The 19,842-nt window shown below is 38.5% G+C and overlaps 1 protein-coding gene across 1 annotated transcript in view; it reads left to right on the top strand.

Moving 5' to 3' along the window:
* The window catches only part of TOP1 (topoisomerase (DNA) I), a 97,352-nt gene that overhangs the window by 17,735 nt on the left and 59,775 nt on the right, over nt 1-19,842 (top strand). The window contains exon 3 of the mRNA XM_011929205.1: nt 15,101-15,203. Within this exon, the coding sequence (XP_011784595.1) occupies nt 15,101-15,203 (103 nt within the window). The remainder of the gene's footprint in view (nt 1-15,100; nt 15,204-19,842) is intronic.

Below are 19,842 nucleotides of genomic sequence, written 5' to 3'. Positions count from 1 at the left end.
TGAGCCACCGCGCCCAGCCTGAACATTTTTAATGCCCTAGGCAGTGCCTTAAGAATTCTAAGCTTTCATTTATCAATCCTGAGGTAGTTACCATTACTATTTCCAGTAATGTTAACTGGGCCAGTTTACTTTTGAAGAAATTAAAGCTCACGGTTTAAGTAAAGTAACTAGCTCAAGGCTATATAATTATAACTAAGCCACAGAGCAGGGGGGCTAATCTAGGCCTACCTCATGCCACAGCCTGAGTTCCTAATTGTGACACAAAACAAGGTAAAGGGGGGCCTGGGGTGACTTAGTTGCCTCCTGAGAATTCTGGGCTGTGGTGGAATTACCCATTAGACTGGGGGCTCTCATCTCTTCACTTACGATGTGTCCTTAACAGACTAAATGCAGGCTTTGCTGCACTTTAATGTAATTCTTTCCCTATTAAAGGAAGCTTGCTTGCCTTTGCAGCAAAGCCCCCTGGATAGTTTATTTTTTTTTGGCAGTTCAGCTTGTGCTTGGACCCAGTTATTCCAGAAATCAGTAAAACCTATTTGAGTATTCAAGAAAAAGGATCTTTTTGTTAAATAAGGATTAACTAGAAACCTTATTTTATAAGGATCCCTGAAGTCTGCTTATTTACTAAGGAATTTCATCAGAGGTGGTTAGCATTTTGTGAACAAGTATGATGCTGTTCCCACCTCAAGGGGGATAAATAACAAATTTAACCAACTTGCTGCTTAAGAAGCAGAATTAGCAGTGGGCCAGTCATTGGCCTCGCTTCAGAGTTATCATGTGACTTACTTAGTTTTGCAGAGTGGAGGTAGATTTAACCACTTTCAAGTCAAGTTGGTTGGCCATTCATGGACTGTGTGCAGGGCGAGAAGAGAGATGAGAACAAGTTAGCAGAAAGCTGAGGTGTGTTAGACAGGAGTAGGTAAATCAGGGAGGATATTCTTCATTTAGACCCTGAGCTTGAGTAAGATACCTTTCTACAGGAGACATTGCAGATACTTTCTAGTTAATGCTAACTCAGTGTTCTGCAGACTACACCTGCGTTTGTGTGGCCCATGAACTAAGAATGGTTTTTGTATTTTTAAATTTAGGCATGTGCCACATAACAAGATTTCTGTCAACAATAGACCACTTATATAGTGATGGTCCCATAAGATAGAAGATGATATATTTACTGCCCCTTTTCTATGTTGTAGATACGTTCAGATACACAAATACTTAACACTGTGTTACAGTTTCCTACAGTACTGTAACATGCTGTACAGGTTTGTAGCCTAGGAGCCACAGGCTATACCATACAGCCTAGGTGGTAGTAGGCTATACCATCTAGGTTTGTGTAAGCACACTATGATGTTGCATGACAAAATCGCCTGACACATTTCTCAGAATGTAGTTGGAGGAAAAAAATTGAAAGGAGAGTATTACTTCACGACACAGGAAAATCATGTGAAATACAAATTCCAGTGTCCATAAATACAGTTTACTAGAATGTGGCCATGCTCATTCATTTACATGTAATCTGTGGCTGTTTTTGTGCTACCATGGCAGAATCGAATACTTGCAGTGGAACTTGAATGGGCTACAAGGCCTAAACTATTTAGTACCTGGCCCTTCACAGAAAAAGTTTGCTGACCTGATTGAGTGTGCTTGTGTTTATCACAGGAAGCTCGCCAGGACTCTTGGTACCTAACCTCTAGCTCCCAAAGGCATCTGAGCCCCACTGGCAGGACTCAGTTACCTGTCTCTCTCTCAGCATGACTCCACTCACTGGTGTCAAGACAACAAAGAGAACTTCTATTTTAAAGAGCTTGACTAACCCCCTCCTTATTATCTAAGTTAGAGTAGCTGTGCCATCCCTTAAGTAGCTTTTCCTCCTTCCTCTCAAATAGGGGTTGGAAGAATAGCAGGTGAAAACAACCTCTTTCTTCCTTAGTTGTAGAGACTCAATAGTCTAGGCTATAAATTAAAAAAAAAAAAAAAAAAAAATTCCCCAGAGGCTGACTCAGCACATGCCTGCCTTTTAAAGGAACAGAGAGACCTAATTGAAATAGAAACTGAAAATAAAATCAGTAGCACATCAGTTTTTGTAGGTGGCTCATATTTGGTATTAATGTTGCTCAGAAGATTCAGGAATAAGAAATAACAATGCAGGGTTTCTTCAAAATATGGTTCTGGACAGTGGATTATAGTTACCTGGAGAGCTTGTGTTAAAATATCTGAGGATGAGTCCAAGTACCAGGGCTCATACACAGGAATATTTGAGAACCACTGCCCTCAAGCGTTTAAAATTTTCCTTTTACCTAAACCCACATGGGCCAAGACAATTTTAAAAATTCATAGAATTCTTGTGACCAGACATGTAAGGGGTCAATAGAGGTCATTTTACAGATCAGAAAGCAGATCCAAAGCAGAGAAATAAGTTATCTAAAACCCCACCAGGACATTGCATTAAAGGTGTTGCTCTAAGCATGTCTTCTTGCTATTAGAAAGTGAAATTGACTTGTAAATCTGTCGTTTAGTTTTCGGCATAATAATAAAACAATGAACAGTCTGTTCTGGCTCTAATTGCACCCAGTATCTCCAGATCAGAAGACCTTCTTGTAGATCAAGTAACATACTTCTCTGAAAGACAGTTTGGCCGTCCTGTCATTGAAGTCTGAATTATCTTTTTGATTTTTAAATATAATTAATTGGTCCCTGGAAATGAGAACCAGAGGAAGACAAGAAGATGAACTTGAATTTAAGGAACATAATGGAAGGAGTGGGATGGGAGGGAAGGTTGTAAAATAAGACAGGAAGGGGTTGTGGAGAGACAGATTAAGGTAATTGTGGTGTTGTAAAGCCATAAAAGAAATTTAAATGCGGAAGTGGACTGGAAGAGAAAACATTCTCTGACCATTTAACCCTTTTTTGTGTGTGTCAGTTTGAGGCCTAAAGTAGACTAATAGGCTCCTTCTTGTGTGTCTTTTCCATGGCAAAGCCTTTAAGGGTAATAGCTGACCACTAATCTGACACAGCTGCTGATGTTTAAGAACCTAATTCTTGAAGTGTTTTTAAGTCAGTTTGTGGCATTTCTTCTGGACACATGGGCACTTTGGAAACTCTAGTGACAGGTTTTAGAAATTTGAAGTTGTGTTGCAGAGTTGATAACAAAATTGGGTCTTTGAGCAACTCTGAGTCTTTTAATACAATGCACTTCTAAGTTTCCGATGGTATTTCCCCAAGTTTTGAATATTGAAGAGAAAAACCACACTTTGCAAAATAATTGGCAACTTTGATTTAATTCAGTTTGACCCTATCTTGAACTTGGTCTTCGTAACTTCTTTTGAGAGTCTTTTCCAACTGTAACATTAGAGGCTGATTCTGGAACTTCATGGAGGCAAGTCCAGTGACACTTGGGCAGTTAGGGGGACCCTTTTCCCCCCTCCCTTTTCAAAGTTAGTCAACAGCTGCTACTGTTGGGATGGGGTCAGGTGGGTATTATGCTTATTATGAAACTTGATGAGGGCAGGGACTCGGTTTTGTGGCTGAGTTGTATTTCAGCGCTGAACTGGCACTCAGTAAATACTTGAACAAATGAATATTGTGAACCCCAACTTCCTTAAGGACAGAAGAACTATTTATACTTCTGTCTGCCATCTTCTCAGTAGAGATTTTTTGTTTGTTTGTTTTGTTAGCTTTCAATACCAGGTCCCTAACGGGAGAACCCCGTAGTTTCAAAATGAACAAGTCCATGACAAAAATTCTTGTTTATATGCAGTACACATTTAGGGAGAATAAATGATCATTTGGACTTTAAAAATTGGAAATGTTACTAGTCTCTTCTCTCATTCTTTAGTTTTTTGTTGTTGTTTTGTGTTGAGGTGGAGTTTCACTCTTGTTGCTTAGGCTGGAGTGCAATGGTGCGATCTTGGCTCATTGCAACCTCCGCCTCCCGGTTTAAGTGATTCTCCTGCCTCAGCCTCCCAAGTAGCTGGGATTACAGGTGTGCATCACCATGCCCAGCTAATTTTTGTATTTTTAGTAGAGATGGGGTTTCACCATGTTGGTCAGGCTGGTCTTGAACTTCTGACCCCAGGTGATCCACCTGCCTTGGCCTCCCAAAGTGCTGGGATTACAGGCTTGAGCCACCGCACCCGGCCCATTCTTCAGTTTCTTAAGGGTTTCTTTAGAACCGAATCCTCTCAGCAGTTTTCTTTCTTTTTAAATTCCAGAGCTCTTTGGGCCTTTAGCCAGAAACAGTCTCTGTCCTGCTTTCTTTGAAAGGCTATTAACTATGCCCTGGAATTTTGGAAATGTTCTCCTTGAGAATTGCTGTAAAGTAGTGATAAGGACTTTTCTGTAGGCTACATATTGAAACCAGCCACCATTAAGATGGATCACAGACAGGGTGTCCTGGATTGAAACTGGACCGACATTGGTATAGTCTGAATTTGAGGAGTAAAGAAATATGCCCTTCCCTCTCCCCTAACAGTTGGGGAATACTTGTTTTTACTCCTTAACCATTCCCTTTTTAATGATGACAAGTTTTCAGGCTTTTTCACTGCCTTTAGTTTTGCATTAAGTTCCTGGGAGATTGACACACCCTTGATATTTACCGCACTCCCGGATGCCAGTCTTTTATCACTCAAGACCAGCCTGTTATCTGTCCTAGACAGAAGCAGTCTTCTTTTAAAAGTATTAGAACATACTGGGTATAGAGTGTTAAAGAGAATGTTGATTTTGTTAAAACTCCTGCTTTTGGGGATGTGATATGGGTTTGAAAGTCAGGAAGTAGAAGATGTAAGGGTTTATCCCAGTATGTAAGTTTTAATAATGAGGTGATATTTTCTTTAAATAATTTGTTCACCCATTATGTTAACTCAAATGGTTCTAGTGTTCACTTTCCGTATGCACTAGCTGTATATATGTATGTCAGAGAAGAGCAGAGATTATCTTTGACAGAAGTTGTATTGTGAGTGTCTTTTTGCAGAAGGTATTGATTGTGTAACTGTGCCCCACCTCCATCCCCCCACACACTTGATTTGATGATTATCTTTGAAGGAGGAGCCCATCATATTATACAGCTGCCCTAAGTCTCAAATCTATCATCAGAAGACAGTGTAAAGGGGACTGGCTCAAAACATGGCAAAGAGTCTCCTTTTGTATCAGAAAGCTTTCTGCCTTTGCTTATAAGGCAGCAGAGGACTCTTCTTTCCTGCGCTGATCTGATTACCCTAAAAGCTTTAAGATCATGGAATAGTTGATAAAACAATCAGTATTCTGTGCTGATGACTTATCCTTTTCTCCCTTAAGAAGAAGTAAATGTTTTTGCTTGGATTGAGTTTAGAGACTCCAGGTAGAATAAGATAGGCAACACTGTTAGCCACCTACTGACCACAGCTAAACAGGCAAATGTGCTTCTGCATGGGGAATGCTATGGCGTTAACAGTGCCTTCCTTAAAACCTGTAAGTTCTTTAGGCTTCCGGGTACAGGGTTGTTAGAGTAGACCAAAGTTTACTTCCTTTTTCATATGTGCTTTTCTTTCCTGCATCTCAGTATAGGAGAGAAAATCAGACAGCATTTCTGTCTGCTGTCTGACCCAGTTGTTGGCTGGGTGGGCATTGTGAATGGGTATGGTTGCTGCCTCAAATGCACATATACAACCTGAGCTAAGTTGTATGAAATGATTGAGTAGGCTGACTTCAGTTCTATGTAAATTAAGGAGAAGGTTTAGGAATGGTTGTACCGCCTTGACAGTTGTTAACATGTTTATAATTTCTTGGAGATTAGCCAGGAATTCTGTTACAACTATACACAAATATTGATTGACTTTCAAAATAAAATTCTTTAAAATCACTGAAATTTTCTGAGCCCAAGTTTCTTCATCTGTAAGATAAGCAAATTTACTAAGGTCATGGGTGTCTAGTACATGAGGGACAGAGATTTGAAGTTCTTTACCACTGATTTATGCTACCGTGTCATAGATCTAGTAATTAAGTGACTTTTACCCAAGGTCATATACTGAGTGATAGAACAAGGATTTTGAATAAGATATTTTTCACTGTTGAACTAGTCTGCTTTCTCCAGCAGAGGCTGCTCTGCGATGCCTCTATCACATTAGGGTTTGGTCATCGTCATTTGTGCTCATCATGTTTGAACATGTTTAACAAAGTATTTTACAGACTTGGTTATTTCTTCCCCTCATGTAATTTGTGTATTTGTCTGGTTTCCCTATGGAGAATGAACTTTTTATCTTATATATGCCTGATGTGACATTGATTTGGCCACTTGGGGTTGACCTTGTACTTGGTTTCCATATCTGCAGCTTCATTGTCATTTTGGGTTTAGGCCAGCTTTCAGAAATTTTTTAACAGTTGGATCAAATTTTGTTGGATTCATTTGATACTGAGTTTCTTATTCCTGTATATTTTGTTTCCTTTCTATCTAAGCAGAGAACTAGGACTCTAGAGTTACAAGAAGTAGGAGTATATCTATAACTTTTTTAAAAGAAAAAAAGGACCAGGTACTGTGGCTCACGCCTGTAATCCCAACACTTTGGGGGAGGCCAAGGCGGGTGGATCACTTGAGGTCAGGAGTTTGAGACCAGCCTGGTAAACATGGTGAAACTCCATCTCTACAAAAATACAAAAATTAGCTTGACATGGTGGTACGCACCCATAATCCCAGCTACTTGGGAGTCTGAGACAGGAGAATCGCTTGAACCTGGGAGGCGGAGGTTGCAGTGAGCTGAGATTGCACCGCTGCGCTCCAGCCTGGACAACAGAGTGAGATTCTGTCTAAACAAACAACAACAACAACAACAACAACAAAATTCTGCTTTGGACACATGACTTTAGGGAGATAAACATAACTCTGGGATTTTATTTTTTAATATGCTCCTGAAAACAGTCAACTCTCCCATTTCCTAGCTGGGAGAAGTATGTCTCACTTAATTTTGCTCATTCAGGAGAGGATGAATTTTTCAGAAATGATAGTAATAGCTGGCTGTCGCAGCTCATTTCTTGCTGCAGTGTAGCACATCCGCCGAGAATGCCCTTTCACCTTCCTTTGTCTTGCTAACTCCCTCTTAGCTTTCAGTAAGATTTGGCTCAAACTGCATTCTCCAGGAAGCCTATGTTAACTCCTAACTGCCACTCTTGGATCCAGGGTCTTTATTTCATCTTGTTCTCTGGTGGAACCAGGCTGTTTTATCTCATTATATTACTCTTCACTTTGAAACAAGGAGGCAGTTAACCTAGATTCAGTATTTTTACTCTTACAAATTTTTTCCCCCAAAATGCCCATAAATTAAGTAATCTTACTGCCTTACTGCGCTTACTGAAAAATAGCAGCAGGGCAGAAAAACAGAAAATCTTGCTATCATGTAAGAGATGTGGAAGTAATGGTACCCACATGCTTCATTTGGAAAATGTCTATTACCTTTATAAAAAGTTTGTATAGTTTCTAAATACAGGAGCATCATGATGCAATAGAAACTGTTACTTTAATGTTAATTGACATTCGAAATTTTGGGATTCAAATTTTTTTCTTAACCCTTTTGGTATTCCCTTGATCTACCATTCTACATTCTGCCTCCTTTGTTTCCCTGTCACTTATTAAAAGTACTGCCTCTTAACTTTGTCATCATGTACTTATTTCTCTAGATACACCTTGGAGTGTTTTTTCAGGCTAAATTGTTAGGCATGGGATTGCTGGGTTTAAAGAGGGAGAGTGTGTGAGTTTGATTTTGCCAAATTCTTCCTTCATGGGGGTTATACCAACTAGATGCACCTTATTCATCAAAGATGTTAAAATGAGGCAACAGTATCTTAGATTTGAGGAAATCGTTACCACCCAGAGTTGTGAAAGTTAGAGGTGATACATGTAATACTGCCTTGCACAGAATATACATTTAGTAAAGGATACTGATATGGTTTGGCTGTGTCCCCACCCAAATCTCATGTTGAATTGTAGCTCCCGTAATCCTCATGTGTTGTGGGAGGGACCCGATGGGAGGTAATTGAATCACCTGGGCAGTTACCTCCATGCTGTTCTTGTGACAGTGAGTTCTTATGAGGTCCGATGGTTTTATAAAGGGCTTCCCCACCCACCGCCCACCCCACTTTGCTCCACACTTATTCTTGCTACCACCATTTGAAGAAGGACGGGTTTGCTTTCCCTTCCACCATGATTTTAAGTTTCCTGAGGCCTTCCCAGCCCTGCAGAACTGTGAGTCAATTAAACCTCTTTATAAATTAACCAGTCTTGAGTACGTCTTTATTAGCAGCGCGAGAATGGACTAATACAGATACCTAGATACCTATTATTATCTTTTGTGAACTGGTACTATTTCTCTATCATAAGAGTGGAAAGAAACTTTAGTTGAGATAGTGTTTGTAAGCACCCTAGCATGGTGCTGGCACCCATATTAATGCCTTTTTCTCTTGTGTGCCTTGGGCAGCCAGCTACTTGAGATTATATCATAATTACCTTAATGGATTGTAAACTGCTTGAGGGCAGAGTCCTTGTCTGGTGAGTCTTTAGCAGGATGCTTTGGACTTGAATATATTTGGTTTTAAATTGAATTAGCCTTCAGAATATATTTCTGAAATGGTAGCAAAAGGATTTTTTTTTCTTTTTCTTTTTTTTTTTTTACACATTAACCCTCAACTCCTGGGTAATGGTACCCAACACCTATTCCTACAGTGGGAAAAGACACAGACACTTTCCTTTTGTTAGTTGGAAGCTTCTTTACTTAAAAGCTTTTTAAACCCCAGGGAATATGTTAGGTAACAATAGCAAAATATGTTGATTCCTGTCCTATCTGTTTAATTTATCTGTCCTTAGGGAGTAACTCCAGTTAAATTGCAGTGAAAGGAGTTAGTTGCCTTAAGTCTTCTGTTTTCTCAAGACTGCTTTATTTCAGGGGGCTTCCATGTCTTCATCTAGAATTTTCACTAGGAATTAAAATATTTGTTATTAGAAAGCATTAGTTGGCCTGAATTCACAGTGAATTAGGTTTTCTGATGATTTAATATGCACTGGTTTGCATCTTTCATATCTTATCTGTCAGTTAAGTTCAACACATTTCTTTTTGCACTTAACAGGTACTTGAAGTGGCAGGATCCTTCCTCTAAAACATTTTAAATAACACTAGTAGATGAATTCCAGTTAAGGGGAAAAGGTATGTGCTGAAAGTAATCTTCAGGGCCACAGTATGTTCTCTCCAAACACCTATTTTTCACCACAAGGGATGTAGATCTCTGTGTGCCCTTATTGGCATTACTTTTTCAATTATTGGCATCTCTTCTGAACAACATCTTTAGTCAGATGTCCCACTGTTACCTTAGATAGACTATGGCTCAGATTGGTCCATGATTTCTCCAGTCTTTTCTTTTTCACCATCTTTATTATGCACAAGTTTCTTGTTTTTGCCAAGGCCTCTTGTTCCCCCAGTCACCTGGACATAAAGACTTTATCTGACTCTTTATTACACTGCATTTATTACACATAGTAGTGAGTTCCTGAAACTGGGGTCTACTTCCTTTTTCCCAAATGTGCTTTTACATTTTTTCCTTCCCTCTCAGTTCCTTTGCTATCATTTTTTTTGTAGATTGCTTCAGAAACCTCTAACTAGTTACTTTGCTTTTACTTTTATCTCTTACTATTCTTTAACACAAACCCTCTCTTGGAACTAGGCCAGTCTTCTTGCCATACCCTCATATAATAACACAAAAATGAAGGGTTGGAAAGGAAGAAGCTTAAAGATAATGTTTAACTTTTCCTTATGAAATGTTTCAAGCATACACGTAGAGAAGTATAATGAACTCCCATTTATCTGTCACTCAGCTTCAATAATTATCAGCCTTCTGCTAGTCGAATTTTGTCTATCCCCATATCTCTTGGTCGCATCCCCCCACCCCACCCCAGAGAGTATTATAAGCAAATTCCAGGCATCATTTACATGGAAGTACTTCAGTATTCATCGTTAGAGATTCTCTAATCTGTCAATTTACCTACTGCAGATTATCTCTACAGTTTTGCTGTCAGTTGGTTATTTAGTTTGTTTAAATGCTTTTGGCGTTCAGAAGGCATCCCATTCTTTTAGTGGTTAGTTCTTTTGTACTGACCTCGGTTTGCCTCTCTGTCATTTCTCAGCAGTGATAAACATTTATATTTACTCAGAAATTACAAATTTACAGAGTAAATTTATATAATTCAATATAATAGTCATTAAGATATTTGAAGAAGTTGCCATGTAATATACTTTTTTTTGACACACCTTTCATAGCACACATAGCACATGTAATAACTTTCATTTGTATGTTAGAGAGAGGGTCCTGCTCTGTAGCCCAAGTGGAGTGCAGTGGTGTAATCATAGCTCCATCCTTTAACTCCTGTGCCCAAGCAGTCTTCCCACCTCACTCTCGGAGCAGCCAGTGTTACAGGTGCACCAAGGTGCCCAACTAATTTTTTAAAAAGGTTTTGTAGAGACAAGGTCTTGCTGTGTTGCCCAGGCTGGTCTCAAACTCCTGACCTCAAGTAAGCCTCCCACTTTGGCCTCCCAAAGTGTTGAGATTGCAAACATGAGCCACCGCGCTCAGCCATTCCTTTAAAATAGGAATACTTGGGGTTCAGATCTGTGACCTAGGTCTTATTTGTATCAGTGAGATTAATGAGCCACAGCCCTGAGTTTCTCACAAGACATTTTTGATTTGCATTTTTAGATAGCAGTTGCTTTAAAAAACTTGGGGACTTGGCTTAAAATCAATTTTGAAATTTTGTGCATTAAGAAAAAGAATGTAGTTGGGCGCGGTGGCTCATGCCTGTGATCCCAGCACCGGACTTTGGGGGGCTGAGGCAGATGGATTGCCTGAGCTTAGGAGTTCGAGACCAGCCTGGGCAACACGGTGAAACCCCATCTCTACTAAAATACAAAAAATTAGCCGGGTGTGGCGGCGTGCACCTGTAGTCTCAGCTACTCGGGGGGCTGAAGCAGGAGAATTGCTTGAACCCAGGAGGCTGAGGTTGCAGTGAGCTGAGATCGCACCACTGGACTCTGGCCTGGGTGACAGAGTGAGACTCCATCTCCAGAAAAAATGTTATTGGCAGCCTGTTATCTGAAACCTGCCTGGAATTAATTTCAATTTATCGTTTTCTTAATTTCTTTTTTAAGTTTAGAACTTTTTAGTGATTTAAGCAAATTTTCCTATGTACACTAGTATTTGTCAAAATAAATTTTTAAAGCTTCGTCCATTTTTTACTATAGAAGTAATTTATTGTGGGGAAAAACTAGAAAACAAGATGAAGTATGTGCACAAAAACTCAAGTTACTCATAAATTGACTACCCTAAGATTACTGCTTTTAATATTTTGATGTGTATATTCCAGTCTTCTTCATATATATTTATGCATTTGTTGAATTATACGCAGAGTAGTTGTTGTTGTTGTTGTTGTTTTTAATGTGATGTCCTTGCCATATCCTAGGGCTATATTAGCAGATCTTGATGTTCTGAGGCTTGTTTATTGAATCTGGGCTGCAAACAAAATTAAATGACACGTGCTTTATTCCAGATTGTAGTGCTATTACATGTATTGTCATTATTATGATTTTAGCCATAAGTGTTCAGTTTGAGGCAGAAGTAATGGGGTATTGCTGTCAAGTAAACAGGGTCCACTAACCTTGTGTGAAGCAAGTTAGCATTTTAAAATTATAGAGTCGAAGTTTTTAGAAGAAGCTGAAGGGTTCTGTATGCTGCATGATGATTGAGTTCAAATCCTACTTCTGACACCATATGATTTTGTTGTTCCCATCTCTGTAGGATGGGAATTTCTTACAGTTAGTACTACAGTCATGCAGATTTCTTTTCCCCAGGGCCTGGCACAAAATAGATACTCAGCAGATTATGACACATGTGGCTTCTTTTGCTGTGAGCCACTCAAGGGATGAGGACACATTGCCTATACATTATTAATTGATTGCTATAAAGCATGTTGCCTCAAAATATAATAGCTTAAAACAGCAGACACTTATTTTCTCATGTAGTTCCTGTGAATCAGGAATCCAGAAGTAGTTTATCTGGGTGGCTTTGGCTTACCGTCTGTAGATTGCAGTCAGTATGTCAGCCAGGGCTGCAGTCATTTGAAAACTTAATTTGAGCTAGAAGGTCCACTTCCAAGATGGCTCATTCACATGGCTAATTGGCAGGAAGCTTCAGTTTCTTACTACATACATGGGCCTTTCCAGAGAGCTTCTGAGTGAGTACATGACAGTGTGTCAGTGGCCTCCCCAAGAGCCAGGAGAGAGCAGGAAGGAAGATCTAATAATGCCTTTTATGGCCTAGAGTTAGAAGTTGCCCCCTCACATTTCCACTTCATCCTATTTGTTAGGAGTGAGTCAGAGTGTGCAGCCCACACTCAGGGGAGAGGAATTAGGCTATACCTCTTGAAAAGCGGAGTACCAAACAGTCTTATAGTCAAGATAGTGTGTGTTTGTGTAAGGTTAGAATAGAGGGTCTGGAAATAGACAGCCCAAAAAGGCCAAGACAATTTAATGGGGAAAGGGCCATCTTTTAAAAAATGATGCTAGACTATTCACAGTAACAACGACATGGAATCAACCTAAATGTTCATTAATGGTAGACCGGATAAAAAAAGAATGTGTCACGTGTACACCGCGGAATACTATGCAGCCATAAGAAGAATGAGATTGTGTCCTTTGCAGGAACATGGATGGAACTAGAGACCATTACCCTTAGCAAATGTAACAGAGGAACAGAAAACCAAATATTGCATGTTCTCACTTGTAAGTGGGAGCTAAATTGTGAGAAGATATGGGTACATATAGGGGAACAGCAGATAAAGGGGCCTTTTGGAGGGTGGAGGGAGAGAGGAGGGAGAGAATCAGGAAACATAATTTGTGGGCACTAGGCTTAATTCCTGGGTGGTGAAATCATCTGTACAACAAACCCCCATGACACAAGTTTACCTGTATAACAAACCTGCACATGTACCCCTGAACTTAAAAGTTAAAAAAAAAAAAAAATGGTGTTAGAACAACTTGACATCTTTATTGATTTAGGAAAAAATGAACACTGGCCCTTACCTCTGTAAAACTGCTAGAAAATAAATAAATAAATAAATAAAGTAAGTAAGTAAGTAATTAAGTAAGTAAGTAAGTAAGTAAGTAAGTGGTGGTATGCCCTTGTAATCCCAGCCATTCCAAAGGCTATGGCAGGAGGATTGCTTGAGTCCAAGAGTGTGAGAGGAGCCTGTATAACATTGTAATATAAGAAAATGAGACTCTTTCCCTGCCTTTCCCCCCAAAAGAGAGAGAGAAAGTCTGTGTGGCCCTTGAGTAGGCAAAGATATCTTGGAGTACAAAACATACAGACCCTAAAAGGGAAAATTGATGAAGTGGACTTGATTAAAATTTAAAACTTTTGTTCTTTGAAAGGTACCATTAAGAAATAAAGACAAGAAAATCATGGGGAGAAAATATTCACAGTTCATATAGCTAGCAAAAAATTGATAATCCAGAATGTATAATGAGCTCTTACAACTCGGTAATAAGAAGACCAAGAAAGGTTTGAGCAGATACTTCACCAGAGACGGTATATGAGTGGCCAACAAGCACATGAAAAGATGCTTGTCATTAAGCATCATATAATCATCAGAAATATGTGAATTGAAACCACAGTGAGTTACCACTCCACACCTGCTAGAATGGCTAAAATTAAAGACTGCTATCAGATATTGGTGAAAATTTGTAGCAATTGGAACACTAATGAATTTTTGATGGAGAAATATAATGGTACAATTTGACAATTTCCTATAAAGTTAAACATACTTTTTTTATATTACCCAGTAACATTTCTCCTAAGTATGTACCCAAGAGAAATGAAAATATGTCTACAGAAATATTTGTATATGAATGTTTGTAGCAGATAAATAATAATCAATGCCTGGAAACAACTAAATTGTCCAGCAGGTGAATGGGTAAGTTACAGTGTATCTATACAATGTAACACCACTCAGCAATAAAATGGAACCAACAACTGATACATCCAACAACATGGATGAATGTCACAAATGTTATGCTGAGAGAAAGAAATCAGACACAAAAAGAATAAATCCTATATGATGTTACTTGCATGAAATCTAGAAATCTAGACAAATCTGATCTATAGCATGATCAGATCAGTGCTTCCTTTGGGCAAGGGGTGGAAGATGGGAAATAACTGGGTAGGAGCACAAGGGAAACTTTCTGAAGTGATGGACTTGATCTAAATCTTTATTGTAGTGGGGATTGCACCTGTGGGTGTCTTCGAAATGTTTATTATTACAGTTATTTCTTAATATTTGTAGGGGATTGGTTCCAGAACCACCCCACCCCCTACCCCTAGTATATCAAAATTTGCAGATGTTCAAGTTTTTTGTATATAAAATGGCACAGTATTTACATATAACCTATACAATCCTATATGCTTTAACTCATCACCACATTACTTAGATTACCTAATACAGTGTAACTATATAAATAGTTGCTATATTGTGGGGGGATTTGCATTTTTTGGTTGCATTGTTATTACTCTTTTTATTTTTCCCTGAATATTTTCAGTCTGCACATGGTTGAATCTACGGCGCTCAGCCTGTGCATATGGAGGGCTGACTGTATTTTATTGTTTCGAAATTATACCTTATTAACATTTATTTAAAAACATATCTCTTGAAGTTTGGATTTTTCAGAAGTTACAACATCTGATCTTTAGAATCAGTGTTCAATATTTATCCCTTTGTTATCATTTATAGGTCAGGCTTAATAGTATTATGTCTAGGGAGAAAAACGCCAAACTGTGGCTTCTTTTCACAGAATAATTGGCTCTCATTTCCTCATTCTCCCCATATTAGTAACATGTCTTGATTGCAGAAGTAGACTAATGGGACACTTTGTCTAGGCTTCTTTGTGAAAGCTTTTTTTTTTTCAGTGGCATGTGCTATTATGCCTGCCGTGCCATTTGAATCCTGTCATTGTGCTTCTTGACCAAGAATCTTGTCAGGGTAGGCATACAGAAGATAGTTCATGACTCCTGTTAACTGACTCATCTCTTATGGTTGCAGATTCTCATAAACACAAAGATAAACACAAAGATCGAGAACACCGGCACAAAGAACACAAGAAGGACAAGGAAAAGGACCGGGAAAAGTCCAAGCATAGCAACAGGTAAGGGTGGAATCAAGCAAGTCCCTCATCATTCAGCAGTGAGTTGGCCATTGCTTGGCTTACCTGGAATAGGTCTTAACTTGAGCTACCAGTAAAGATAGCAAAGTAAGTAGAAACTGTATTTGATCCTAGAGTTGCTAAGAGGATGGCCCTGATTTCAAGGCCTTAAATGGGATGCTATTGTTCAGATCAAGATGTAGAAAGCAAGTATGTTTGATTTTCTTTTAATATATACCTCGTTAAAAATACAGTTCACTAAGATAGGTAAGGATTCATTGTGACACATGATGGCATTTAATCAAGTCTGTAGCAAACTTGCCTTGATAAAAGATAACTGGATTGGAGACCTGATTTTTTTCTTCTTTCTATATTTTAAAGAGTTTACATTAAAAATTCTTAACTTGGGCTTCCATGGTCTGTTAGCCCCTGAAATTATATGCAAATTGTTGAGTATATGAGATTTCTTGGAGAGACTGTTCCTAGCTTTCATCGTGTTATCAGATGAGTTCGGCTCCCACAAAAGCCTACAATCACCAATATGAATGAAACTCAATAGTGCTGTCTTCTGGGATGCAAGCCTCAAGAAGATGTTTCTCTTGTTCATTTTGCTCCCATTTTTTTTGGTGTAGGAGGCAAGTGAAATCTAGTTATTAAAAATGAGGACTTGCACTTCCGTTCTGATTTGAAGACAGTTGTTGGTGAGAAAGCTGTATGGTATTCCCATTCCCATAGTGGCCTGAGCTTGGTTAGGGAATGTAAAGATCTGTTACACATTAGAATAAGTGTCTTCATCCTAGAGTTCCTTAGAACTTCTTTATTAACTTGTATTATTGTCTGTAGACAAGTTAAAGTAAGAATTGCTTTCCAAGCCTGTTCTTTTTTGCGAATTATTAAAATAACCAGATTTAATTTTCTCTATTGGGGACATTTCTTTGGGAATCATGTATCATGCCTGTGGCCTTTTTTTCCTGTCCCTCACTCATTTCTTATCACTTGATCATCTAGTTTCCATTTTCATTATTCTGGTAAATTTAATCTCGGTAGTTAAATCTATTCTGTATCTTTTCTAGTTTACAGTTGTCTAGCTCATGTTAATATCTACCATACAGCAAAGAATATTGCCAAGGATAAAAGAATTAATTGCATAATGATAAAAAGGGACCCATTAGGAGAACATAACAGTTATAAATGTTTATCCACTAACATCACAGCCTCAAAATACATGAAGCAAATCTGATAGAGCTGCAAAGAGAAACAAACATTCATAATTATGGTTTTACCACCTCTTAATAATTTTTAGTCTAAATAGAAAACAATTAAGGATATGGAAGACTTGAACAATATCAACCAACTTGATCTAATTGACATTTATAGGTTTTTCCCATCCAACAATATTAGAATATTCTCTTTTCTTTTCTTTTCTTTTTCTTTTCTGTCTACTTTTCAGATTTTAATTTTTTCCGGGTTTTATTTTAGATTCAGTGGGTACATACAGGCAACTTTGTTACCTGGGTATATTGCTGTGATGCTGAGGTTTGGGTACAAATAATCCCGTCACCCAGGTACTGAGCATAGAACCCAACAATTAGTTTTTCAGCCCTTAACCGCCCTCCCTGCTCTAGTAGTTCCCAGCGTCTATTATTGCCATCTTTATGTCCATGAGCACCCGTTGTTTAGCTCCTGCTTGTAAGTGAGACCATGTGGCATTTCGTATTCTGTTCTTGCCTTAATTTGCTCGGGATAACAGCCTCCAGTTGCATTCATGTTGCTACAAAGGACATGATTCAGTTCTTTTTTTATGACCATATAGCATTCTGTGGTATATACGTACAACATTTTCTTTATCCATTCCATCATTGCTGGGCACCTAGGTTGATTCCATGTCTTTGCTATTGAGAATAGTGCTGCAGTGAACATGTGAGTGCATGTGTCTTTTTAGTAAAATGATTTGTTTTCTTTTGGATACATACCGAGTGATGGGATTGCTGGATCAGAAGGTAGTTGTGTTTTTAAGTTCTTTGGGAAATCTCCAAACTGCTTTCCCTAGTGGCTGGACTAATTTACATTCTCATCAACAGTGTATAGGTGTTCCCTTTTTTCTGCAGCCTGCCAGCATCTGCTGTTTTTTGATATTTAGTAGCCATTGTGGCTGGTGTGAGATATCTCATTGTGGTTTTGATTTGCATTTCTCTGATGATTAGTGACATGGAACATTTTTTCATAAATTTGTTGGCCATTTGTATGTCATCTTTTGAGAAATGTCTGTTCATGTCTTTTGCCTGTTTTTTAAATGGGATTACTTGTTTTTTGCTTGTTGAATCATTTAGGTTCCTTATAGATTTAATTAGATCCCATTTGTCAATTTTTGCTTTTGCTGCAATTGCTTTTGGCATCTTTGCCGTGAAATCTTTGCTCATTCCTATGTCCAGAATGGTATTGCCTAGGTTGTCATCTAGGGTTTTTATAGTTTTAGGTTTTATATTTAAGTATTTAATCCATCTTCAATTTATTTTTGTATGTGGTGTAAGGAAGGGGTCCAGTTTCAGTTTTCTGCATATGGCTAGCTAGTTATCCCAGCATCATTTGTTGAATAGGGAGTCTTTTCCCCATTGCTTATTTTGGTTGACTTTCTTGAAGATTAGATTGCTGTCAGTGTGTGGTTTTATTTCTGGGTTCTCTGTTCTGTTCCATTTGATCTATGTGTCTGTTTTTGTACCATTACCATGGTGTTAGTGTTTTTGTACCATTACCATGCTGTTAGAATACATTTTTTTAAGTGCACATGAAATGTGCCAAAGTAGATCATACTTTGGACCCCACCCTCCTTAAACCATCTTCCTTTGGCTTTAATGCCTCCATGCCTCTCCATCTTTCTGGCCACCCTTTTCACCTCTTTCTAATGCACAGTCATTCCTTAACAGTTTTTGGCTGTCTTTCTCTGCTACCTGTTTTGCTCTTCATCCTTATTTTGCATTCCATATTCAGTCTTGTGAACTTATTTTCAGTTCCTTAAACATGGCATGTTTTCTGATGCCGCTAAGCCTTAGGACATGCTGTTGCTGGTTCTGTAATAACTCTGTTGCCCTTTTGCTGTCATTTTTTTAGTTGCAGCTTAGACTTGACTTGTTCCAGGTATCCTTTCTACCCATGTTCTCATATTAAATGCCACTTTTGTGTGCTCTCTGGTGCCTTGAATATATTCCTATCATAATAATAATTATGATATTTGTCTCTTTACTTTTCTCTATGGCCTCCTGCACTCTAAAATCCCGAAAGCAGAATTGGGATCTTTTTTTGTTTTTTTTTGGGGGGGGGTGTTTTTGTTTGTTTGTTTGTTTGTTTTTGAGATGGAGTGTTTCTCTGTTGCCCAGGCTGGAGTGCAGTAGTGCCACATCAGCTCACTGCTATCTCCAGCTCCCAGGTTCAAGTGATTCTCCTACCCCAGCCTCCCAAGTAGCTGGGATTAAGGTACATGCTACCACACTCAGCTAACTTTTTTGTATTTTTAGTAGTGAAGCTAACTGTTTTGTATTTTTAGTAGCAACGGGGTTTCACCATCTTAGCCAGGCTGGTCTCAAAACTCCTGACCTCAAGTGATCCGTCCACCTTGGCCTCCCAAAGTACTAAGATTACAGGTGTGAGCCACCATACCCAGCCTTTTGTATTCATTTTGCATCCTTCAGGCTTAGTATGATACCTGGCAGATAGGTGGCACTTACTAGTCTATAGTTATTGAATTAATGAGTGGATGATCTATGGGTACATTAGTTCCCATCTTCTCTCTTTCTTCTCACATACTCTTAATCTTCTATAGGATAGTTATGAAGTCACTTTGGCTCATCTCATTTTTCACACAATTGTGTGTGGTAAAGTAAACATAACAAAATTTACCATTTTAAAGTAGCATTTAGTATATTGACAGTAGTACGCAAGTATCACCACTGTTTATCTCCAGAACTTTTCATCATCCCAGACAATCTCTGAATTCACTAAATAATAACTTTTCATTCTGTTCCCCCATCCCAATATCTTTCTCCTTTGTCTTTTTTTCTCTTTCCCTTCTACTTTTTATCTTTATGAATTTGCCTATTCTAAGTACCTCATATAAGCAGAATAATACAATATTTATCTTTTTTTGTCTGTTTTGTATTCCCTTAATATGTTTTCAACGTTTATCCATATTGTAGCATATCGGAAATTCATTCTTTTTTTATGACTGAATAGTATTCCATTGTATGCCTGTTACCACATTTTAAAAACTCTACCTGTTGATGGACACTTGGGTGTCCCTTTGGCTACAAATACGTATTTGAGTTCTGCTTTCATTCTCGGGGGTACATACCTAGGAGTAGAATTGCTAGATCATATCCAGCAGTGGCTGCCTGCTGTGTTTATACTGTGCTAATTGATGTGAAGTGTGAAAAAAAAATTAGATAACCTTTGACCATGAACAGTATCATCTGAGGATATGAGAGACCTGCTTACAGATCAGATGAAGAATGTTGATTTTTATTTTACTAGACTGTAAGAAGAAATTCCAAAAGACTTGAAAGAGGTTAATATTTAAAACATAAGCTTTTGAAAAGTTATCTTCTCTAACACATTCTACTTTGTTTTGGGAGGAAAGATACAGTAAAAG

The sequence above is a fragment of the Colobus angolensis genome, unplaced genomic scaffold (genome assembly GCF_000951035.1).
Source record: "Colobus angolensis palliatus isolate OR3802 unplaced genomic scaffold, Cang.pa_1.0 Scaffold8, whole genome shotgun sequence".
Classification (NCBI taxonomy): domain Eukaryota; kingdom Metazoa; phylum Chordata; class Mammalia; order Primates; family Cercopithecidae; genus Colobus; species Colobus angolensis.
This window is presented reverse-complemented; position numbering and strand designations above follow the sequence as displayed.